At 33.8% G+C, this 26,252-nt stretch overlaps 1 protein-coding gene across 5 annotated transcripts in view; it reads left to right on the top strand.

Moving 5' to 3' along the window:
• The window catches only part of POT1 (protection of telomeres 1), an 85,835-nt gene extending 68,708 nt beyond the window's left edge, over positions 1–17,127 (top strand). For all 5 annotated transcript variants that reach the window (XM_077857190.1, XM_077857191.1, XM_077857189.1 and 2 more), the window contains 7 exons: positions 1,153–1,309; positions 2,856–3,061; positions 6,453–6,588; positions 9,589–9,677; positions 11,542–11,633; positions 13,354–13,459; positions 15,955–17,127. In XM_077857190.1, the coding sequence (XP_077713316.1) occupies positions 1,153–1,309; positions 2,856–3,061; positions 6,453–6,588; positions 9,589–9,677; positions 11,542–11,633; positions 13,354–13,459; positions 15,955–16,067 (899 nt within the window). In that variant the 3' untranslated portion in view covers positions 16,068–17,127. The remainder of the gene's footprint in view (positions 1–1,152; positions 1,310–2,855; positions 3,062–6,452; positions 6,589–9,588; positions 9,678–11,541; positions 11,634–13,353; positions 13,460–15,954) is intronic.
• Positions 17,128–26,252: the final 9,125 nt, after the last annotated feature.

Below are 26,252 nucleotides of genomic sequence, written 5' to 3'. Positions count from 1 at the left end.
TTATAATAGAATGACGACTAATAAATGTAAAAGGACTGATGAAGTTGGGGGGAAAAATCATTTTGCAACCATGATGGTAATAATTGATTTAATTGTAAATCATCAGTGGATTCTAAACTATCAGGATCCTAAATGTTTACTGAAGAATGGGATATTTATACTTCCCCAAGTACTTTCTTATTATAAAGGGGAAAATAATGAATTTATAGTGGAGAAACCTGTTGAACACCACCAGCATAACCAACTAAGCCAAGTTAACATCCACAGGAATGAAAACATCAATAATATATATGTATCTCTTGATACAATTCAGAGGATGTTTGTATCACTACTTACAGTATAATATACTGCCAAAAATGCCTGGTCTGCATCTGATCATGAGCAGAATCAGACACACCCAAATAAATGGCCTCTGCTCCTCAAATCTATCAGTGTCATGAAAGACCAAGAAAAACTGAGGGACCTTCTACATTAAAAAATTCCAAAGAGGGGCAGCCCCAGTGGCCCAGTGGCTTAGCGCTGCCTTCAGCCCAGAGCGTGATCCTGGAGATGCGGGATCGAGTCCCACATCTGGCTCCCTGCATGGAGCCTACTTCTCCCTCTGCCTGTGTCTCTGCTTCTCTCTCTCTCTCTGTCTCTGTCTCTCATGAATAAATAAATAAAATCTTAAAAAAAAAAAAAGTCCAAAGAGATAGGAAAATTAAATGCAATACATGGTTCAGGATTGGATTCTGGACCTGAAAATAAAATTCTAAACAACATTATAGGGACAGTTGAAGAAATTTGAATAATATCTGTTGATTCAGTGATAATATTACATCAATGTTATATGTTTTTAGGTTGAAAATTGCACTGTGATAGGTCAATGAAATTTCTTGTGAAATATACACTGAAATATTTAGAGATAAAGGAGCATGATATCTGGAAATTAATCTACAATGATCCATATGTGTATATATGAATCTATAAGGAGTTATATATATATGAAGAGAGAGCTAAAGACAGATGGAGATGATAAATATGGTAAAATATTAACAAGGCTGACAATATGCCTTAAATAATTCACTTTTGTATCTGTTTTGGGGGGAGTTCATATTATGAATATTCTTATTCTTGTAGATTATTCTAATTTAATCTAAAAATTCTTTTAAGTACTTACAGATCATCAGTATTTGGAGAAAACCCCAATATGTACTATTTTGAAACAAAAAGCTCCTCAGCAGTATCGTATCCGAGCCAAATTAAGGTCATATAAGCCCAGAAGACTCTTTCAGTCTGTTAAACTCCATTGTCCTAAATGTCATGCACTGTAAGTATTTTCTGTAATAAAACAAAAGTTTTTATTTCATAATATTTATGCTTTCTTATATATCACTTTAAGTCCTGGCAATGAGTAAATTGTGACTGTGTATTGTATTTTGAAAAACCGGTAACATTTTTAAGAAAAAATACTAAATTTTTAAAAAGTAAATCCTTCTGATATTTCTTAGTAATTATAAATAAAAGTGAGTGCTTTTTTGAAATCTGAAATTCTATTTAGTATTTCTGATTCATGCAAACAAACTATAAAAATACTTGGGGAGACTTTCTCATTTTTCACAAAAGAACTTCTTAAAAGTAAACCTTTAGTAACTAAAACTCTTAAATAGAGAAGAATTCTGGTTAGATGAAATTTCTAAATAAATGATAAAGAAAGCCTTGTTGATAATATTTCTGTCTTACAATATAGTATTCATAACTTAAATTTTTACTAATCATTGAGAACTTCTCAGTACAGCAGACTTTATTCCAAACATCAATTATTATACATATGTAAGTAACTTTATAAGACATTAGAATGAATATGTACTTATTAGGTCAAGACATATTCTGAAATTATATTTAATCTCTTTTCCTTTTTCATGCAATTTGTCTTCCCTCTAAATATATAATGTGTAAATAAAGTACATTTCCATTTTAAAGTACATATTTGTGTGTATATATATTTGTGTGCATCTGTGTACACTAATACTAATATACCTATATTTACTATTACATTACAAAATAGTGCTATTTGTAGAGATTTTTGATCATCAGACTTCCTCACATAAAATGGGGGGGCCATTTGCTACCCATTTGAGCTTGAAATGGTAGTTGGAATTAAAATACAGATTTTAGGTAATTATTGAAATATTAAGTTAAAGCTTGTCAAATTCTGTAAAGTTGTATAGCTTTGCCAAACAAAGCCATCCTCTCTGAGCATTTTTTTAAACAAATAAAATCATCTCAGAAAGGCTAAAGGTGTTACCTTAAACTTACCTTAAGTTACACAACAGGTTGGGGACAGAACCAGGATGAGGACATAGACCTTTTGATTCTGGATCATGTCATTTATTTCGTATACATACTTTAGCATGCAACTTTTTAAAATTATTATTCTAGGTTAAATGTAATCGAAGGGAATATCAGTTTGTAAAGTAGGTGCCCTACGAAAGGGGGATTACTTAGGTTAGGTAAGTGGATATTTAATGGGCAACTGTCTTTTTTCCCCCCACAGAGAAGTTTAACATTCTTTACAAAAGGAGAATGAATTGGTGTTAGAAATAGTTATAAGATCCTTGTTATTACTAAACCAGATAAGGAAATTGCTGGTGGTTAATGTAATTATGATAGATCTACTCAGACGTGAAGTATCATCAAATGTATCTTTTTTGTTGAATAAGTCATTCAATCTGCAAAGTGAATTATCTCCATATTTTAAAATAAGTAGCTGGCTCATCAGCATATAAACAAAAATTTTTTAATTGGATAATTTGTTAAATTTGAATTTCTAAGTTTATACCAATTGGTTTGTATTTCGTCATTGATGATTTTAGGCAAGAAGTTCCACATGAGGGTGATATGGATATAATTTTACAAGAGGGTGCAAGTAAGACCCCAGATACCAAACTACAAAATACATCATTATATGATTCAAAAATGTGGACCACTACAGATCAAGGAGAACGAAATGTGGCTGTTCATTTTGTAAAAAATAATGGTATTCTTCCACTTTCAAGTGACTGTCTGATTTTGATAGAAGGTATTTAAATTACTGTTTTATTAGAATACAGCTTTTGTCTATGTCTTTCTTTGATTAATGATCATTAAATATATTTTAGGGCAACCTAGGACAATTCGATAAAATGGAATATATATAACAGGTAGATTTAAATATATATATACACATACACACACACACACACACACACACACACACAAATTAATCTGAATGACCTTTTGAGATTATACATTGAACTCAAGTGTTTGCATTTGTCCATCTTGGATTTTAGATATAATCTTAAACAGATTCAAGCTCATTCTCAAGCTGAGTAGTGTTAATCAAGAGGCTGCTTGTTATGTACAGTTGCTGCTGTCTTAGCCTCTGGATGTCACTGTTGTTCCATAAAAGTAGAAGAAAGTCATCTCTTGATATGTAAGTCAAGGAAGGGACCCTTGAAATGAGTAAAGAAGACTTGACATGTTTTAAAAGACTGAAATCGAGTCATTTATTTTTGCATTTCCTTTCCACTTTTGTCTAATTTTAATCTGATGTTTATTTCATATATATATATATACACACACACACCCACAACACATACTTTTCCCATGCCAAATTTAAAGTTTTATTATTTTCCTTGAGAATATTCTATAATAAAAGGAAACATTATCTTTAATTTGCAGAAAATCTTTAGTTTCATTTTATAAATGAACTGATCTTTATTACTTATGATCATTTTTGTTACTGACATTTTTCTATTTATAAAAGTAATATGTAAATTGTTAGTATATATATATTCATATATATATATTTATATATATATTCATATATATATATTTATATATATATATATATGAATACACATGAATTTTACCATTGGTATTATTTTTGTGACATTTTTAACACGTTTATAGTGTACCAGAAATAATTTTAATTTCTATGTACTTAATCATCACAATAATCCTATTCAGTTGGTACTATTAAAAGCTGTTTTTTATATATGAGAAAACTGAATCATAGAGAAGTTTTAGATCTTTCCCAGTACAGGTAGTAAGTGGAACTGAATTGTTTCCTGTTTTTTGACATAGTAACTCTATGATGAACTTTATCTTCCCTCTGGGTGAAGTGTAATTAGGAGGACACAAGGAATAAAGTAAATGTTGCCTAGTTACTTTCCAATAAAGCTATTTTGGTTCATATGATTTAGTAGCATATGAGATTATCTGTTTCCCCATCCACATCATCATACACTAGCACTTAAGAAAATTTGTCTACTTTAGTGAGTGAAATGTGGTATCTTACTCCATTAGCAATATTTTAATCTCTACCAGGAAATAGATATAAAAACAAAACACACAAACACATGCACACACAAAAAAAATGGATAAGACTATTTGTAAGCCCTAAAAATAAAATAAAGCCCTGGATCTATCAGGTTCTATAAGAACTCTCCTTGTAGGGCTAAAAGGATATCCTGTGTCTTAGAGTTTTCCTATGTTATACGGCCTCCCACAATTCTGTGCTGAAGCCAAATGAAACTTGAGGGTCCCAAGGAAGCTTGAATGAAGAAGTACCTTTAGTTCCTGATCCTGTCTTTAATTATCACTCATCTCACAACCTATCAGTCTCAACTCCTACAATTTCTCGATCCTCATTCCACCCTCCAGCTATATCAAACTGGTAGCAATTCCTAAACCCAGGATATTTCTCTGTGCCTCTTTGCCATTCCATCGCTATTCTCCATGCTCCAGTACATGTTCATAAGTAACGCAATAATTCCCTTTACTCAGCAGTTCATGTGAAATATTTAATGAGCACTTACACATACCAAGCACTCTTCTGATTCACCAGGCAGATTTGAGTGGTTCTTACTGCATGGTGTATGAACTTTCAGTGGATCACTTTTCTTTTTGTATTATATTTGCATTATATCTGTTTATAGACTTGTTTGCTTATCAGTATGTAACTAATACAGGATATGTGTTTATTTTAATCTATGGATCTTTAGCTCCGAGGGTATAACAGTAGAGATATGCAACTGGTTCTCAGTAAATATATATTGAGTAAATAGGTAATCCAGAGTAATAACACTTAACTTACAGAGCTTTTTAATAAGATGCTAATGAAAATATATCTGAAAGCACTTTAATAAAATTATTTTTATTTTATCGTATTATAACCCTAATCATAGGCTAAGGCCTACCTAACTGCAGTATGACATAGCAGAACTGTGATTTCCAGCCTCACAAAGCTGTGAAAAGAGGAATGGGACCTGGGCACATTAAAACACCACAGACCTTGCTGTCCTTACCAAGATTTATCTCTTTTCTCTGAATAAATGCTTCTTGGATTGTTTCAAGAATTTGGTTAATTAATGGGGTTCTGAAAAAGTCAAATTTGACAGTTTTTGCCGATGTTCTTTTTCCTATTCTGGAGAAGTGTATTTTTGGATGTCCTTACTCTGCTGTGCGGGAAGTGCTTCCCCCTCAAAATTGAATTTAACATTACAGATTTTAGGAAATACACAGAAGTATTTTTTAAATCATATTCTCTTTCCCTGGAGAGGAAGAATTATCAATCTAGGTGAAAAGTGCACCCAGAAAAGGTACCAGTAGGTTTGAGTTATTATAGATATCGGTGCCTTGTGGTAGTACACCACTGGGCATGCTCACTCTTCTCTGCCAACATGATGGCTTTAATGGAAGTTTGAGGATTTTTCAGGAAAAACAAACACTATACTTGAATCCTTATTACACAGACTGTTTGCATCTATATTTAAATATAATAACCTAAAAGTTTAAAAGATTTATTTCAAACCCAATATTAGATTTACTTAGACATAGCAAATTTAATAATGAGAATCCTGTTAAACTTCGGCTCTCAATTTTCTTTTGAATACTTGAACCAAACTGTTCTGGCATAAAAGAGCAATTTGTATAAAAATTTAGAGAAATGGGGGATCCCTGGGTGGCTCAGCAGTTTAGCACTGCCTTCAGCCCAGGGCGTGATCCTGGAGACCCGGGATCAAGTTCCACATCAGGCTCCCTGCATGGAGCCTGCTTCTCCCTCTACCTGTTTCTCTGCCTCTCTCTCTCTCTCTCTCTCTCTCTCTCTCTCTCTGTCTCTCTCGAATAAATTTTAAAAATAAAAAAAAATTTAGGGAAATGGTTAAAATTTCACAAGCCTTGTGTTTTGCTCAAGTCCTGGCATTTTTGTGCATTGGTTTCTGTGATCAGGGCAGTATACTAAGTTTACAAATTACTGTATTTTACAATGTATAAATGTATTAATCATCTAAATTCATGCCTTCATTGTCTTTTTCTTGCAATCCCCTTAGTCTTTTGCTATACCTCATGTGTTACTTAATAGACACTCAACTTTGCCTTCATTGTATTTGTACTACTTAAAGGATTTATTTATTCTTTGTTAATAGGAGGTACACTCAGTGAAATCTGCAAACTCGCAGACAAGTTTCATAGTGTAATTCCTGTGAGATCTGGCCATGAAGACCTGGAAGTCCTTGATCTTTCAGCACCATTCCTTATACAAGGGAAAATTCATCACTATGGGTATGCTTTCAAATCTGAGAATTTTGAGAATTAAAAACTGCATAGAAATAACTTTTATTACTTTATCCCACTAGTTGCTGTATATTCAATGGATACTGTTTGAATACCAACTTATAGGTACTAGATTTTTCTGGTGTATATTTATTCTTTTGATAGCATATGTGTCAGTTACCTACAATGTGCCAAGTATAAGGCTCACCCAGAGGCTAATATTCATTTGTTTTCTTTCACAAAGATTTAGATACTCGTCCAAAGATGGTTTAGAGCTGTATCCTACTAGAAGTTAAGTGATTGAATTCCAAAATTTCTGTACCAGATTTGTTGCCACTGAGGAACTGAAAGATAATCAGGATATATTAGGAACTAGAAACAGGCATGCATATCAAGTAATTTGTAGTCTGTCTTGTACCTTTTTAACTTTATAGTTTCTTCTGTTTTACAAATTTAAAATATTATGTTTATCAAAATGCTTGTGAAACCTTAAAGGTTTTACTTACTTAGGTTTTAGTTACTTTACTCAGATTTCTGGACCTGATTCTTTTTTAAAAAGCAGAATTTAAAGTAATTGCTTCATGGTCATCTGGGTTGCTCAGTTGGTTAAGCATCTGCCATTGGCTCAGGTCACGATCTTGAAGTCCAGGGATTGAGCCCCATGTGAAGCCCATCATCTCCTCCTCCCGCTGCCCCTCAGCCCACTCCTGCTCACTTTCATGTGCTCTCTCACTCTCAAATAAATAAAATCTTTAAAAAATAAATAAAAATATTTTTAAAAAACTAATGCTTCAGTTTCTTTAATAGTAACACATCTTTTATGGTTTTTTATTTCTTGACTCTTTTACTAATGAAATTTTTTCAGAAAAGTTTTTGTCTCATGTAAATTTAAATTTGTTGACATAAACTTGTTCATAGTGCTTTTGATGATTATTAAATCTCCACTTTGTTCCTGAATCCACTTAATATTATTGCCACCTTTTTTTCTTGACCTTTTTTGCCAAAGCAAATAGCTTTTGTTTTGTTGACACTCCCTATTGTTTTATTATTGTTTGTATTTTTATTTTCTGCATTTACTTTTTTAAGATTTCTTCAGTTTTTCTTTTTCAAGCATTTTTAATTGAATGCTTACCTCAGTTAACTCATTAATTTTTAGTATATTTTTCAATATTTACATTTAGGCCCCTAATATTTCCCCTGAGAAAATGGCCATAGCTTTAACCCAGGATTTGATATGTAGTGAGTTTTTTGTGTGTTTTTGTTGTGTTTTGTCTCTTCTAAATGTTTCCTAATTCTCATTGTGATTTCTTCTTAGGCCCATTAATTATTTAGCTGTGTATTTTTAAATCTTCACACACGCATTTTAGGTGCTGTGTTTTTTTGTATTTTATTTGGATTACTTTTTAACCACATAGCTTGATACATTTCATAATGATTCTATAAGCTTCACTTAGCTTTGCTGTATCCCAGGATATTTGTTCAGATTTTGTATATATTGCCTATATTTTAAAAAGAACATGTATTTTTTAGTAATTGTGTTTAGTATTTAATAGTGTTATGTCCAGTAGACAAGCTTGTTAATCATATTCAAAACTTCTTTTTCCTTTGTAACTTTGTCTATTTAATCACTTCTGAGAGAGTGATTGCTTAATATCCTCAGTGGTTGTAGGTTTATGATCTTTTTTTTTTATCAGGATTTTTTTGTAGATTTCAGGGCTCTTTGCTGGTTAGCTTTCATGTTTCTTTGTTATATTTTAGGAAGTCTCATAAATAATTAGGACTAGATTTTAGTTATTTTAAAATATGTTTAAATGAGTTTAAAATATGTTAATTACTGATATATTTAGGTTTTGTTTCTACATTTTATGTTGTCTATTTAAACTATTACTCTTAAAAAAAAAAAAAAAACTATTACTCTTTCCCCTCCCCACCTTTTTTTGTTATTGTTTAGCTTTTTTTTTTTTCCTCTAGTATTCTGTTAGATTTATTTATAAAAATGTTCTTGATTTTTCCCCTTTTTCCTCTTTTGCTACTTTGGAAGTAATGAATTCTGTACTTAATTTTTATGTTACCCTTATATTTTAATCTGTATATTTAATTTTTAATTTGCATACTTTATCAATGTCTAAAGTTATTATCACAGCCCGTTTTTTAGGAAATAATATGCCTTCATTCAATATTCCCTTTTTCTGTTGAAGAAATATCTATGTATTTGAAGGGTGGGAGGAGATAATATTTAATATAAGTACCCTCTATCTTTCCCTAGATTACAAGTGAAAAGGAGTCTGCAAAAAAAAAAAAAAAGGAGTCTGTATGAACCTTTTGGACATTGATTTTTATATTTTTATTCAAGGATATTTTCTTATCAACATCTCCTAATCTTACGATGATATATAATAAAAAAAAAACAATTATTTGTACTTAAAGTATGTTTGTATATAAATAAAGCAAAATACCTCTACTAAATAATGTGCAGTTTTAGTAGATTGTGTAGTTTCACATTGATTTTATTATGAAAGATAAGTATTGTAGTAGGTGTTAGAAACTGTGAACCTCTAAATCTAAGTATGTGCTCACTGAATATATTATCCAAAGTCTCATTGACTTCTTTAGTGAGAATGATTTTTTCCTATTGGTTATATTTACCTAAGACCGTAACTATTATCACAGAGCCATCAAATGAAAGAGTCCTTAGAGATTGTCTCTTTCACACTTTTTCATTTTACCAAATAAAGAAATCAGCCAAATTAACAATCTGGATCTGGACCCTCTCTCTTATTCTCAACCTAGTTCCTTATTCTGAACCATTCTTTCTTTTCAATTGCTTCTACTGTAAAAAGCTTATATTTTTATAATTTGGCTTATACTCTGTGCATTACAGTAGGGAAGGTACAACACTATTGTTTAACTTTTTAAACTGCTTGTTTGAACAACAAAAATAAAGTATAATAAATGAGTTATAATAATTATTTTTAAATGCCTGTGGTTTTTTTCTATCATTAATTTCAGATGTAAACAATGTTCTACTTTGAGACCAATTCAAAATCTAAATTCCCTGGTTGATAAAACACAATGGATTCCATCTTCTGTGGCTGAAGGTGAGCTAAATTTCAGTGTCGTGCAACTGTGACCTCACTGATTATATTTCAGTGTTTGTGGGTATAGTAAAACCGGAGCAAAGACTGAGCTATAGTTTAACTTTACTCAGGCAAAACCATTTTTATGGTGATTTTATAACCAGTTTTATCAGTGATTATAATAAAAGTATAAAGTGAAGTTTAAAATATTTGAAAACTTGCTTTCAAGCATCTACCAATATCTTTAACCATTACATTTTAATGTTCAATAATTTGTTTCAGTTTTAATTATTAATTACAGATACAGATTCTGAAAAATCTCTCCAGTTCACAGTATTTTAGGATTAAAAACAGTTTTAATGATGGCTATTACACAGCTCTTTACCCAATATACATTTTTTAGCTGGAACAAAAACTTCTTCTATCATATTCTTCAACTGTGATCATCCAGCTGCGGCGTAAAACTCTTTCAGTGACAGAGGACTCATTACATTGCAAAGCAACATATGCCCTTAATTTTTAAGCAAAATCTGCCTCTTTAAAATTTTAATATAAACCATGTTCTGTCAACTATAATTAGAGTACATGTCTTCAATAAGATTAACCGGCTTTGTGCATTTAAAGATCCCCATCAAGCCTTCACCAAGTTTTTATTTCTCCAGCTAGGTACATACCCTCACTTCATTTGGTATTTTCTCACATTCCTTACTATTTCATTTCTCCTCCTTAGTAAACATTTCACTTTACCACTGTTCTTCTCAAAGTTTATCATTTAAAGCTGCAAATAGGGCTGCAAATGTTATCCAGTTGAGCATATAAAGAAAACCTTTATTTCTCTAAAATTGGACACTTTGTTTCTACTAGCCTGAAAATTTTATTGTGTAGATATTTATTTGTATACTTGGTTTTATTTTCTTTCTTTTGTAATCTAGCTATATGATATTGCTACCTCACATTTTGTTTGTGGTCCATGCAATTCCAGGTTACTTTCATGTGAGCTCCCTGCTTTACAGTGTGGTCTCCCTATCCCATTCTTAATGCAGTTCTTTGTTTAGGTAGGTCCCTCAGGGTGGATTTTATGGTCACCCTTCTTGGTTTTAGCTTAGTTTTAACCTATGGAGACCTTTAGAATCCTAAAAATCAGTTCTTCTATAATAACAATTTTTGTCATGTCTGCATGCCATAATTCATTTCTCTCTATCCTAATTTATTCTTAATTACTCCTTTTAAATATGGATTCCACAAATGGAAGACAGTATTTGATTTTATAAATTTTAAATGTCTCCTATCTCCAAATACAAAGTACCATTTTAACCTATGAATTTTCATATCATTTAGTATCTCTCTTTAATTTCTTCTTCCTCATCTTACCAAATTATGAAATCTCATCTTCTGATATTTTTGTCCATTGAACCAGATGATATCTTAAAAAATAAGTGATCCCCATGTTTATAATACAGAGGGGAGAGACATGTTACAGAATCATAAGTATTAAACTGTATACTATTTTTTTAGAACATTCTGAATTTTAATTTTGTCTTTCATGAGGCAGACATACAGTGAATTGTAGTTCATGAATCAGTTTTTATGTTTTCTATCAAGTTAGCAACTCATTTTAATGATATATTATGCTAATATTTAATCAAAAAAATAGAAGCAATTGCTTATGAGTCATTGTCCCTACATAGGTATAATGTAATGTTCTAAATTGGACCTGCTAAATGAATATAATATACTGTTATTAAAGAATGAAAGTCACATATATAACTTTTTATCTTAAATTATTTTAGTAAACAAAACATAACAGCATAAGACAATTTTTACTTCACTTTGATTATAAGGAATAGAAGATTCACATAGTTTGATCTTTTTTTCCCTTCACTAGTACTGGGTATTGTACCCCTTCAACATGTGTTTGTAATGACATTTACTCTTGATGATGGAACAGGAGTATTGGAAGCTTATCTCATGGATTCTGTAAGTAACAGAGTTGGTATAGGTATTTATAACAAAAAAAATTTTTTTTTAAATTCTAGTGTATGTATTCATACCTACTTTATTACTGAGAGGATTTAAGGCAACTTAAAAAAATAAAATACAAGCACATAAATCTTGAAGTGTCTATATATTTATCCTGTCTTGCTTTGACTCTGTAAATTTAATATCCAAATCATGAAAAATTGAAGAATAGGAATTTGAAGAGAGAGTCTTCAGAAGGTTTACTCCAGGAGCCAGAGGCAGAAGTATGACCACAACTTCTAGACATTATCTAGCACCATTTTACGAGGTTTTTTAAGTCTCCATATGTCCATATTAGAGAGAACTAAATTACTTCAGAAGGGAGATGGTTATATTGTGTGTAGCTAGGGAGCTATCCACAAACCTCCCTCATTTTTAACAACAGTTCTAAGTTTGGGGGTTCCTAGGACCACCCTGAAGTTTTGATAATGTGCTAGAAAGACTCCTGTTAACTTTCTGTAAGTTACTGTGCTATTATGGTTTATTATACCTAAAGGATACAAATTAAAATCATCCAGGGGAAGAGGTACATAGGACAGAGTCCAGGAAGTTCCAAACATGAAGCTTCTAGTGGTTCTCTTCCCATGGAGTAGTAGACAGTGTTACCAGCCTTATATGATGTGTAATGTTACACATGGAGTTTTGCCAGCAGGGAAGCCTCACTGAGCCTTAGCGTCTAGAGTTTTTATTGGGACTCTGTCATTCATGGTTAATTAGCCCATATGGCTGATCTCAGTTTTCAGCCCCTCAGAGATCAAGTAAATACCACATGCCCCAAACTCACAACCTAAACCTCTAGTGTAACAAACATGGACATTCCTAACAGGCATTTTCTAAGGCTGAGAGATTATTTCCAGAAGCCAACAGCAGAGGCCAGATTTCTGTTAGCAGTAAGGTTGAATATTTTTACTGCACACATTGGGAAACAGTCTGGGGTAACGCTGAGAGAATTTTCCCTCCCACTTAAACAATTCATTTGTCCAGTTATTGAATGAATATTTAATGAGCATTTGCTATGTGCCAGGTACTGTTGTATGTGATGAGGTTATAGCAGTGAACAAAACAAAGCAAACAAAATCTTTTCTTTTAAGAAAGTATAATCTTATAATCTGATAGAGGAGGGAAAAATGAATACACCTCATCATGTGTTATACTCTTTTAAACTTAACACTAGATTTTTTTCCTATACACAAGGAGAATGATAGACCCCACTCTTTCCTAAATACCATTATTCTTATCATTAAGTCGAAGCAGTTTAATTGGATTATACACACACACACACACACACACACACACACACACACCTCTATGCTGTCTTTAGATTCCAGTAGTAAATCAGATTTTAAGAATTCAGACAAGAACTCTATGAATTCTACAATATTGGTAGAGTAAAATAGTCTCGATTATTTTAATTAGATAATAATGAAATACTTTTATTATAACTTTTTAAAAAATTAACTTCTGGGGCATCTGGGTAGCAGAGTCGGTTAAACTTCTACCTTTGGCTCAGATCATGATCTCGGTCCTGGGATCAAGGCCTCGTCCAGCTCCCTGCTCAGCAGAGCCTGCCTCTCCCTCTCCCTGCACCCAACCCCAGTGCTCTCTCTATCTCAAATAAATAAAATCTTCAAAAAAATAAAAAAGATTAATTTCCTTTTTTCCTCTAAATTTTTTCAAGGACAAATTCTTCCAGATCCCAGCATCAGAAATCCTCATCAATGATGACCTTCAGCAGAGTATGGATTCGATCATGGATATGTTTTGTCCTTCAGGAATAAAAATTGGTAGGCAATAATATTTTTAACATTCATTCTTTTTTTGAAACAGTACTTGACATGTATCTAATATGTAGATTTAGAGGCATGAAAAGGGGATGCCTGGGTGGCTCAGCGGTTGAGCGTCTGCCTTCGGGACAGGGTGTGTGATCCTGGAGTCCCGGGACCAAGTCCCATGTCGGGCTCCCTGCATGGAGCCTGCTGCTCCCTCAGTCTGTGTCTCTGCTTCTCTCTCTCTCTCCCCCTGTGTCTCTCATAAATAAATAAATAAAATCTTTAAAAAGAAGAAAATAGAGGTATGAAAACTTGGAAGTCTGGATCTAAATAATCTATTGTCTGGTTTACCTTTTGATGAAGACAGCAGGGAGAAAATAGGTAAGAATCAGAATTCATGAAATGAAAAGATTTTTAAAATCTTTTGAAATATAATAAAAGGGAGGTAGTTTTGATCACAAGCACATTTGATACTGTGTTTATGCATACAAATATTTTTGTTGAGATTATACCAAGAGATGAAATTTTGACAAGAGACATTTTCTATAACACTTCATTTAGCCAGTTTAATTCATTCATGAATTTCTGCTTAGTAGTAACTAGTTTTAGATTTTATACATTTTTATTTTATTAATTGTTTTCTGTCAGCTTTACTTGTTCTCTGGATAACATCTTATGCATTAAACAGATCTTCAGATCAAAGCATGTTGATTACACTGTCAGCTTTACTTGTTCTCTGGATAACATCTTATGCATTAAACAGATCTTCAGATCCAAAGCATGTTGATTACATTTACTGCCACTGGACTTCTTTTGTGGGCCATCATTTCTGTTTATTTGAAATTGCAGACCTTAGGGGTACCTGGGTGACTCAGTCAGGTAAGCATCTGCCTTCTGCTCAGGTCATGGTTTCAGGCATCCTGCTGAGTTAGGGAATCTCTCTCCTCTCTCTCTCTCTCTCTCTCAAACAGATGAATAAAATCTTTAAAAAAAGAAAAGAAAGGAAGGGAAGGGAGGAAGGAGGAAGGCAGGAGGGAGGAGGGGAAGGAGGGAAGGGAGGAAGGAAGGAAGGAAGGAAGGAAGGAAGGAAGGAAGGAAGGAAAAAAAGAAAAGGAAGGAAGGAAGGAAGGAGAAAAGAAAGAGAAAGAAAGAAAGAAGAAAGAAAGAAAGAAAGAAAGAAAGAAAGAAAGAAAGAAAGAAAGAAAGAAAGAAAGAAAGAGAAAAGAAAGAGAAAGAAAGAAAGAAAGAAAGAAAGAAAGAAAGAAAGAAAGAAAGAAAGAAAGAAAGAAAAGAAAAGAAAGAAAAGAAAGAAAAGAAAGGAAGGAGAAAGAAATTTACAGACCTCCATCATAGAAAAACAGCTTGACTCCCCTAACAATTTCTCATCAATAACCAATTTCACCAGCTGCAGATTTAGCTGCTGTCACTTTAACTTATTAGGTTACTTTTTTTAAAAAGATTTTATTTGTTTATTCACGATAGACACCGAGAGAAAGAGAGAGGCAGAGACACAGGCAGAGGGAGAAGCAGGCTCCATGCAGGAAGCCCGATGTGGGACTCGATCCCAGGTCTCCAGGATCACACCCCGAGCTGAAGGTGGCGCTAAACCGCTGGGCCACCGGGGCTGCCCTGTTTAGGTTATTTTTAATCAGACTTTATTATCCCCTCGTCAGTCTGCATTTTATAACAATTCCAAAAAGATAGCTTTTATATAAATCTGTAGCTAGGTTTAACTTACATACTTTTATTTGATGTCAGCTTTAAATTTTGGTTTTAATTCTTTTAGATAAATTTCTGGAAATAAAACTTTCATATCAAAGAGCACGGGCTTGGTAGGCTTTTGATAAATGTTGCCAGGTTGCTTTTCAAGAATATTTTACCTATTTATAGTTCTACCAGAAATATAAGGAGAGGAGAATGCCTGTCTTGCTTGACTCTTGCCAGTATTGACTATATTAAGTGTCTTTCAAACTTGAATATGAAGAAGCATTAAGAAACTTTTCTAGAAGTTTTAAATAGATTTATTGTGGTCTTGACCAAAGGTTAGAAATAGCACCTCAGGTGCCAACATTGTCTGAACTCAGAGCCTGGTACCTGATGGGAGTTTCAGCTAGACAAGTATAAGAGCCTGAGCAGCTGATGTGAATCTCACAATCAGTTTCTTTGCAGTCAACCAAGAAAAAAAAAGGAAAAGCAAAAAACAAAAATCTGGGGAGGTCAGTAAGCAGCAGGAAGAAAAGTTCAGAATGAGATGACTGCTACCTTTGCTATCAAATGTTTGGAAAATCCCACATTTAATTATTGTTTTCTGTTAAGATTGTTGCAAAACAGTAACAAGAACCCAGTGTATAATGGAAGAGTAGATAATATTAAATTTAAAGTGTATTTATTTACTTTTCAAGCTAAATTAAATGTTAATTTTTCTAGCTAAGCATTATACTTAGATACATATTTCAGAGATACTTGTTTAACGTTAACGGTTAAATAACTTTTTTTTTTCTCATTTGTAGATGCATATCCATGGTTGGAATGCTTCATCAAGTCGTATAATGTCACAAGTGGAACAGAGCAGCAAATTTGCTATCAGATTTTTGACACCACAGTTGCAGAAGATATAATCTAATATTGTCATTTAGCTTAGCATATGTAAAATATTATAATTTTAGAAAACATAATTTTCTGTGAGATTGTTATCAAACACATAGTTTAACTGTATAGTTTATCTTTCCATTTTAACCACATTTAATTTTTTTTCCACAAATAGACATTATGTTATCTTACTGCCTTCTTGTGAGTAAGTTAAAAATATTTCTTTGGCTCAAAATTTCCAGTATGGTGGTTGCTAGGGGCATAAAGGAGAAAGGAGAATAAGTAGGACTGTCTTTGTTTACCCCTAGTAGCCCTTTCAGAGAAATTGTTCTGATACTCTACACTAAAAATCACTTTCCTTATTGGTTTTTCCATGCGTCAGCCAGTGATTTATCTGCCAGCCTCTATCTATACTTGACCTTCTTTTCCTGCCCTGATTTTTATATCAGCAGTGTTAATGATTTTAGCATGGATATGGGGTTAGAAAATGTCCTTACATTAACTCATTCTGCTTTTACTAAGTGCGAGGCATGTAGCGGCTAGTGGTTTGATTTGGTTTTGTACAACAGATCTGCTTAAAGAAGTACTCTTGCTGCTTAAAGAGCACTCATCAGTGCTCTTCTGACTGATGACAGCACGCTTACAGGACTGATTCACTTTAGTGTATGTGGCAGGATTGCTTTCTTTCAGTGCTGTAAACCAATTTAGGATAAATCTGTTTTTTTAAGACCTGAATTATGTACTTCTGATTGCTTGCGTCTCTACATGGTATTAGAAGGTATTGCAGTCCACCTTGATCTAATAAAGCAGTCAGATTTTACAGTGTTAGTGACTTGCTTATATTACCTTTTTTAAAATTGTCTTGTGTAATATATATCTATATTTCAGATTGAACATAGAATGAGATATTTATATGGTAGTCTACTTTTTATATGACAGTGGTTGTGAAATTTAGAATCGTAAATATTCAGTTTTATACAAATATACAAATATTTGTATATATGTATAGACTTGCGTATATTATTTGGTAAATACTGAGACATACAGATCTACCTAGTTCAATATTAGTGAAGAATAAATTAATACACATATTACACCTGTTTTCTTTATTTGCTCTGTGTTGAGTTGAAGCATGATTAGAGGCAAAGAATCACACAGGAGTGTCCATATAAAAGATATTTAAGACTGTCTATATACTAGGTACTGTGCAAAGCATTTAACTATATTTGAGTTTCACAACAATCATTTTCCTGATAAAACTGAGGCTTGATTGATGAGCTGACTTCACTAAGTTCACACAGTTATTAAATGCTAGTCAGTACTCGAATTCAGGTAATCTGTGTTCAGAGGCTGCACTATTAACCACTCCAGGATTCTGGGGCAAAAGCTAGCATGGGATTTTCTACAAATGAGACCTTCCTTAAATATTTGAAGTAACATTGGAAATAAATTATGAGAGGAGTCCATGTTATGTTTTCTTAGACTATCAAAAGGCTTTTAACATTTTATTGGCCAAGAAAGGGTCAAATATCTGATTTCCTCTGCTCATAACAACTCCAAATTCTAGTTTCTGAGTACATTAGCCTATCCCCAGACCTAATTACCCGTCTCTCATCACTGAATTATCAGCTTGTTGGAGATGGTAGAAAAAGAGGCTGATGCTGCTGGTTTGGGGATATAAACTTTGGTTCAAAACATCTTCAGAGAAAAGTTTTAGGAACTGTATAAAAGAACAGATCGATTTCAGTATCAGTGGTATGCGGGGATCTGAAGGCGAGAGAGCCATTTCCTCTTCAGGAAACACCCAGTCTAGAAGAGGAGGGGTCAGAAGGTACAGCAGGTCACAGTGCCGTCTCCTTTCTTTTCTTTTCTTTTTTTTTTTTTTTAATAAACTCCCCCACATTGTCATCATTTGTTTGTTTTTTAACCTTTCAGCTTGTAACAAGAACTGGTCTCTCAACACCTAGTGCTTATACAGTGATGATGTATGCACCTTACCATGAAGCAGGAACGCAGAATGCTAGGAGAATTCTATTTCTGGAACAAGTAGATGGTAGTTCACTGTGCTCTGATTTGAGCCATGTCCTCTTTCCTGTTCATGTGAATACCAGTAGTCTTCATGTCAGATTTAAAATTACATAAATTTAAGAATGTAGTTTGTGCACAACTTCTTGCTCAATTTCCAGTCTCTGCAGCATCCATTAGCTACTACTGGATTGTCTCTTGTCACCCCTGCACTGTTCTATATGAGGAAGAGAGGGCGTAGCTTAGAAAATCTGAGGTAGTCAATTACACAATAATGAAAAATGCACTGCTCACACGCTTTTTTTTTTAATAAATTTATTTTTTATTGATGTTCAATTTTCCAACATATAGAATAACACCCAGTGGTCATCCCATCAAGTGCCCCCCTCAGTGCCCATCACCCAGTCACCCCCACCTCCTGCCCACCTCCCTTTCTACCACCCCTAGTTCGTTTCCCAGAGTTAGGAGTCTCTCATGTTCTGTCTCCCTTTCTGATATTTCCCACTCATTTTTTCTCCCTTCCCGTTTATTCCCTTTCACTATTTTTTATATTCCCCAAATGAATGAGACCATGTAATGTTTGTCCTTCTCCGATTGACTTATTTCACTCAGCATAATACCCTCCAGTTCCATCCACGTCGAAGCAAATGGTGGGTATTTGTCATTTCTAATGGCTGAGGAATATTCCATTCTATACATAGACCACATCTTTATCCATTCATCTTTCAATGGACACCGAGGCTCTTTCTTTCCCTACCCTCCATTACACTGCTATTTAAGGGAACTACACAGGCCAAGATGAGATGCATCATTCCTTCTTCCCCCCACCCCTTTTTTTAACCCCTGGTCATGTTGCATGTTGGGAACTGTTTCTGAATGAATATAGAAAGACTGGTGTTAATGGAATAGACGCTGAATACACCTCTGTCTACCTAAGAAAGCAATCTCCACACAATAGGGTACTGGCTGCACAATTTTTGAGTCCGTGTAGCTCCCATGTTGTAGCTACTTGCAGGTCCCAGAGATAGGCCAGAATCTAACCAGCTGTGCTTTTGTGTTTCCAAAGTCAAAGCATGAGTTTGTCATGACTTGTGATTCTCCAGCCAGATGATTCTCTTCTACACTTTCTGGCACCTTTCCTTGATATCTGGGAAAATAGCTAGATTCTTCTGATTATTTTCAGTGTTTTGAATTTTGGCCATGTATTTCACTAAGTTTTGTTTGTATCCAGAATTTCTTGAAATAAAAGTAATTGTATTAGTATGAATTGAAACAATATAAAGCATATGAAGTTGAACATTAATTCTTACTCTAACTAGTACCCCAGAGGGCGTTTGGTATATAATTTTGCAGACTATTTTCCCTATGAATGGGTAAATATATGTATATATGCTTTTAAAAATAGCTCATGCTATAAATATATTTCTGCAACTTGCTTTTGTCACTTTATAAAGTAGACTTTGTATTTTATATAAATACACAGAGAAGGACAAACTTATTTGTAATTATTCAGCATAAGTAGGAATTCTCTGATTATTTATTTCTATTTTTATCATGGTTTTTGGCATATTTAAGTGTTCTATTTCTTATTGTAACAATTTTGGAATTTTATATTTTTATAGGAATGCATTCAGATTACTTGTTTTGTTGATTTTATTGCCTTATCATTATTCATAATAATATTATTATTACTTTAGTCTGTCTTTTGTCTGGTGTTATTTTCCCTTTAAGTAAATCTGAAGCTCCTGGGACCTGGTTTCATTATATCTACTGGAGGTTCTTAGATGATCAGAATTTTGAAGACCTATCCAACTCCTGGTACAGATTAGGACTCTACCATGACACAATCATCTTGAAATGTTCTTTCATGCTTCAAAGGACTCATTGTAAGAGAAATGAGTTTATGTTAATGTAAGAAAGGAGAATGAGTCCTGTAATGCTTTTCATTACATCATAGAACCAGCCATGATGAGTCACCCTAAAGTTGTAAAACATCATTTGAGTGGAAATAAAGATATCTCTTCCTGTGCTTGCCCTGCAAGATCACTGGATGGCATCAAAGCTTCCTACCCACTCCAGGAAAAAGAGCTAGTAGTAGTCTGTGAAGGTAAAGTCTGGGCTTAGTGATCTTTCTTCTCTTCCCTCTGGTACTTGGAAATGTTATCAGAACTCCCTAAACAGGAAGTCATCACCAGTGTGCTCAGGTATGTGAGATCACATCTTCATTTGGCATCCGGGAAATGAATCAGTAGCACCATGTATTATTTTTCTCTGCAGTATTGTGATTTAAGCTGTTAAGAAATTTGAGATCACTTAGGGTTTCAAAGTGATGGTCATCTTAGATGGAGATAAATGTCCTTCCATTCAGGACTGCATTTGATGGGTTGAGAAGTGTTAGGTATCAATTACAGTGATAAGGATAATGCATTAATGTATATAGGAGCTCTCCCTCAGATGTGCCAGCTGGTGAAACATGGATAGTTCAGGGACTCTTCTGCTATTTCTAGACTGTAGCAGCATCTTAATGAATGTCTATCTTTTTCCCCTTGAAGTCTAGGTCGTAAAGGCACATTGGCATAGCGTGCGTGTGTATATGTGTATGTGAGTGCAAGTGCTTGCTTTTATTTTCTTTGAGTTCACTTTGCAGGTTATTATATTAGAATTTATCTGACAACCTAGTCCACAACTACCAAAGAGACATTTTCAGCTTCTCTTTTATTTCATTTGTTCACAGTATTCTGAAGATTTGGAGCATGTGTTCATTGAAAAACCTCTTTATCATCTATCGATATATTCCATCAAATATTGTACAGTTTCTAAACAAGAGTTTTTATATACAAGCCTGAATCTCTGGTATATACTTTCTTTTTCTTTTCTCCTATACCTTCAGAATGATTTTTCCCTTCTTTGAAATATGAACTCGCAGATAAAAGCCAGTTTGTTTTTACATATGACTCTATCCCTCAGCAGATTTTTGTCCTGCATTTGAGGGCACAGTCCTAGAATTTAAAATTTTGTACCAAGTTAGCTTTCTTTAAATGACTTTCTGTCTCAAGCTTCCAGAACAGGAAGTAGGAAAGGCAACATATTTTAAAATGAAAAACATTTAAAAAAAGAAAAGAAAAGTATTAACTTGTGAGTCACATGAAAGCATAGCTTGCAGTGGATAGGCATGGTTGTGATTTTATTTGGCTGGATAGGAAATCCTGTATGTTTATTCCCATTAGATTAGGTTAGGAGCAATAAATTTGCACTTAAATTTTGGAATCATTGACAAATATTTCTACACAATGATCAAAGCTTGAATGGAAGTTAGGAATAAGTACAGAGTGCAAAATATGTATTTAAAAGTCATATAAATATCACTGAGAAAATCTTACCTTGTCCTATTCTAATTACTGATAATGAAATAATTGTCTTATTTTCAATGTTTCTTGTCAGGAAGAATTTATGTTTTAATGAATCATGGTTATTTAGAGGATAATATACTCTTTTGCCTTCAGTGCTCCATGGAAGGTGTTGCCTAAATCGTAAAACAAACTTCACACTGGTGCCCAGGTAGGAATTTGCTGAGAGAGTATTTTACTTATGCCAAATTTATTAATCTCTGAATGCCCAAACATTAGATCTAGTCATCCTTGATCCCTCTTATACATGGCCCATATCCAATCCATTTGAAAAATCGTCATGGTGCACTCATTAAAATATATCCAGAATTTGACTACTTCTTAATACTTCCTCTACCACCATGCTGGCCATACTACCATCTTTTCTTGCCTTAACTACAGCCATAGCTCCCCAATTGGTCTTCCTGCTCCTACAAAGTTTCCTCACACAGTATATCCTCTATACTGTAGCTAGGATGATCTGTTAAAACATAAAGCAGATAATTTTTCAGTGTTTTCCAATGTCACATGGAATTGAAATTATATGGCCTTCAGCACTCCATGTGATCTACTTCCTTACTACTTCTCCGTCATCTTATACTATTACTTTTCTACTTTCTTACTCTTGTCCAAACACTGGTCTCCTTGTTTTTGCAATATGCCAGGCAAACTCTCCCTTCACAGACTTTTCTGTTGTTACCTTAGTCTGAACATTGTTGAGCTGTTGCAGGGTTGATGGTTCACTCTCTCACATCCTTTGTACCAATGTGACCTTATCAGAAAACCTACCCCTGACTTACTTTTCTCCATTACACCTACCCATGTGATACATACTTATTTGCTCATACTTTTTCCCTTCCCCAGCAGCATATGAACTCCTTGGGAAAGGAGTTGGATTTATTCCTTGCTATTACCCAGTACCTATTTCTAGAATGAATAAAATGATCATCTCGTATTAGACAGCCCAGAATCAAAATCTGAGAATTCTAGAATGTAATTCGCATGTAAAGTGATTTTAGAGCAGTGGTTACCATAGACCCAGAAATTTGCATTTAAAAATAAAACCAAGGTAATTTTGTTGCAGACTGAAAAAAGATTTTATGGGGCTGAGGTTTAATAATTTGCATTTTTAACAATCTCCTCAGGTGGTTCTTTGGCAGGTAAAAGATTTAGTACCATTATTCTGGAAGTTAAGAATATGAATTCTGTATCTGCGTGCTTCAAACATTATATTAACCTGCCTGATCCTGAAAGCATTTGAGTTGAAGTACCTTGATGTAGCATCTGGATCAGCCAGTGGTTCGTTAACCTTGGCTTCATATTCTAATCATCTAGAGAAGGAACTTTCAAAGTAGTAGATCCTGGTATGTCACCCTCAGCTCTTGCTTGAGACTGCACAGATTCAATCTCTGGCTACACTCTTAATAGCTTTTTGACCTTAGGCAAGTTGGTTATCCTCTCTGGGAAACTGTGAATCCTCATAGTGCCTACCTCAGAAGACCATAGAGGGTCCAAGGTAGATGAAATGAAATTATATGTGTAAAACACTTAGAATCTGGCACACAGGAGACACTCATAAAGGCTTAGATAGGATTACTAAGTTTCGGTGAGAAAAACAAATCATCTTTACTTCTACTCTCTTATAAAGAAGATTTGGGATTTATTTTATTCTATTTTGCTGATTTCTTAATGTCCAAGCAAACCTAGATGCTGCAGTGACAAGGGAAATGGCTACATACATGAGTCATTTCAGGCCCAATCTAGTGAAGCTGCTACAAAAATGGGAATGGAATGGAGTGAATAACATTGGACCAATTGACCAAAGCATCCTCTCTTGAGGTGGTCATTTTGGATAGTTTTTTTTTTTTTTCCAAATGCCATTTTCTCAAAATCTCATTCTTACTGTGGGAAGGAAGAGAAATAAAAAAAAAAACTCAAGATAAACATTCATCATGTGTGCCAGTACTTAACTTTAAAGTAGAGGATAGCTTGACTGAGTAACAAGTGGAAGAATCTGAAAATAGCGCAGTGTGCAAGCACTAAAAAAGAATGAAAATATTTTTGTTCTGATTAAAAAACAACTCAAACAATGGTAAAAAAGGAAGAAAATGTCACGTGTAAATTTTATGTCGAAATTCTTTGGCAGTATCGTCAGTTTATAAAAATCTCTTCATTTTTGTTTGAGTTGCTTAAAACTAAAATACAAATAAAGCTATGGATTTCCCAGTGCTTTTATTATTCAAAAGCAATTATATTTAATGTAATTTACTAGCCATCACTTGTTTTTCAGAAAGGCATCAGGGAAGTTTTTTCTTAACATTTGGTAGAATCTAATTTTAGAATAGGCTTATATGACTCCGTGTACCTGTCTCTTCTTATAATAGAGATTTAAACAAAGAATAATGATGTAATACACTACTAGTGTTGAATCCCTATGGTTTTAGTTAAATCTAAATGCAAATCAAGATGCATTTTTTATGCCAGGATATTTGGTGAGTACTTTAATGCTTATTTTATGGTTCTACAGACCATAACTGACACCTATTTGAAAGCACTGAATTTCCAATATTGAATGTGCAAAATTACTTTCTACTCTAAGGTCACAGAAAGGGCATGTCACATATATCATAATTTATCTGCCTCAGAAAATAAGATTTGGTTCTTATAAGGATACATGGTAGGTACTTCAAATTTACTGAAACCTGGCTTCCATGTATTCCTCAGGCTTTATGATACATTTGGTTATCCTAAGACTGTGATAAGACAAATCTTTCAAACAGGACCATGCCTGCAGGATCATGGCAGAGGACGTTAAACTACATGGTACAATCCAGTTATTTCATTTATAAAGGGAAGCCAATCCTGCAAACATTTGTAACCTGATTTGTACCTCTTGGTCTGATTAATATAACTAGTACTAATTAAATCCATCTAATCCTAAGCAAAAGCAAGGAGTCAGCTCAGATTTCTCATGGGTAATTGTACAATATTTAAAGCTTTTTGAAATGTAGAACATAATTTAAAAACCTTACGTTCTACCTGTTGCTTTTCTAAAGTCCTCCAATAGTTCAGAAATTCAGATTGTAAACCAGTCAATCATGATTTGTAAGATTATTTATTTATTTTTCCAAAATGAGAATATCTCTTTACATCCAAAAGATCTTTCTTGGAGAACTTTAAATTGTTCACAGTCATTTCAGTTTTAAGAAAGAAGACAATCAATTACTTAGCTCTTTCTTCATCTGAATGGAGGGTTTTTTTGTTTTGTTTTTCTATTGATTTCAATCTTAGTAGGTCAAACACTAGTATTCTGGCCAACCAAAATGTAATCATTAAGTTTAAGTTCCTGGCAGTTCATTTAAGAAGCAGGCAATACTTTAAATGGAAATTGCAGTCTTCTTTTTTTTAAAGATTTATTTATTCATGAGAGACACAGCAAGAGAGATAGGCAGAGACACAGGCAGAGGGAGAAGCAGGCTCCCTGGGGGGAGCCCGATACAGGGACCCAATACTGGATCCCAGGATCACACCCTGAGCCGAAGGCAGATGCCCAACCACTGAGCCACCCAGGCGTCCCTGGAAAATTGCAGTCTTAAATAAATAATGTACATTTGAATTACCCTTTACAATTTGTAATGCACTTCTATAGTGTCCAGATGGTGATATTAACCTGCTCCAGATTCTCTTAGGTACTTCGTCTAGCCTTGGAACAATAATTAATTTGATTTTCTCTGTTTGTAGAAAGAATTCAAAAGTATGATTCTATGTATGTGGTAGGTGGTATGAATTAAATAGATGAGATAAATATGATGTTTCAATATTTATTTAGAATATACCTCTTTCCAGTTTAGGGGGTCATGAGGAAACCTTCAAAAGGCCCTTCACCCAGTGACAATAGATAAAAAGTACTGTGCTCACTTGTTCCCATGTATGTATTAGAAATTCTTTTTCTGAGGATATATCTTTAAAAAACACCTTCATATATTGTTAGGAGTTGAACTTTTTCTGTAAAGTTATTAAGTGGCACAAATTTAAAGCTTTTTATTTTTTTTAAGATTTTACTTATTTATTCATGAGAGACACAGAGATGTAGGCAGAGGGAGAAGCAGGCACCATGCAGGGAAGCCAATGTGGGACTGGATCCTGGGACCATGGGATCACGCCCTAAGCCAAAGGGAGACGCTCAACCGCTGAACCACCCAGACGTCCTAATTTAGAGCTTTTTAAAAACTGTCCTTTGCTGTCAGTTCTTCCTCTTTTATGAACTATGAAAAATTGAGAATGGCTATAATGTCCAAAAAATAATGTTGAAAAAAATAGAAACAACTATGATGTCCCCAGAATACTGATTAGATAAATTACTGATCGCATTAAAAAAAAGAATATAATACAACCTTCAAAGATCATGTTTTAGAACTTTCTCATTACATGAAAAAAAAAGTGTATTAAGAGTTTGGCCCCATCTCAGTATGTAAATCAAATGCATTTATTCAGTGAGCAAATTTCACTGAGCATTTACTTTGTTCAGAGCACTGTGATGAGAAGGAAATTGGGAATGCAGCAGTAAACAAAACAGTCTCTTCCCTCAAAATCACAGACATGCCAAAAATTACAGGCAGAACCAATCAGAATGCTAACAGTTTGGGATTTTGGTCTCTGTTTCCTTTTTTGAACCTGTTTATATTTTTTCAGAATCCTAGGAGGATCATGTGTCAACTCATATTTAGACTAAAGCATAAACATATTGTAACTTTACTGACTTTATGCATAGTTGAGAAGAGACCCTAACAGAATAAAAGTAGTTTTCT

This window comes from Canis aureus, chromosome 18 (assembly GCF_053574225.1).
Source record: "Canis aureus isolate CA01 chromosome 18, VMU_Caureus_v.1.0, whole genome shotgun sequence".
NCBI lineage: Eukaryota > Metazoa > Chordata > Mammalia > Carnivora > Canidae > Canis > Canis aureus.
The sequence above is the reverse complement of the archived record's forward strand: the minus strand, read 5'-3'. Positions and strand labels throughout refer to the sequence as shown.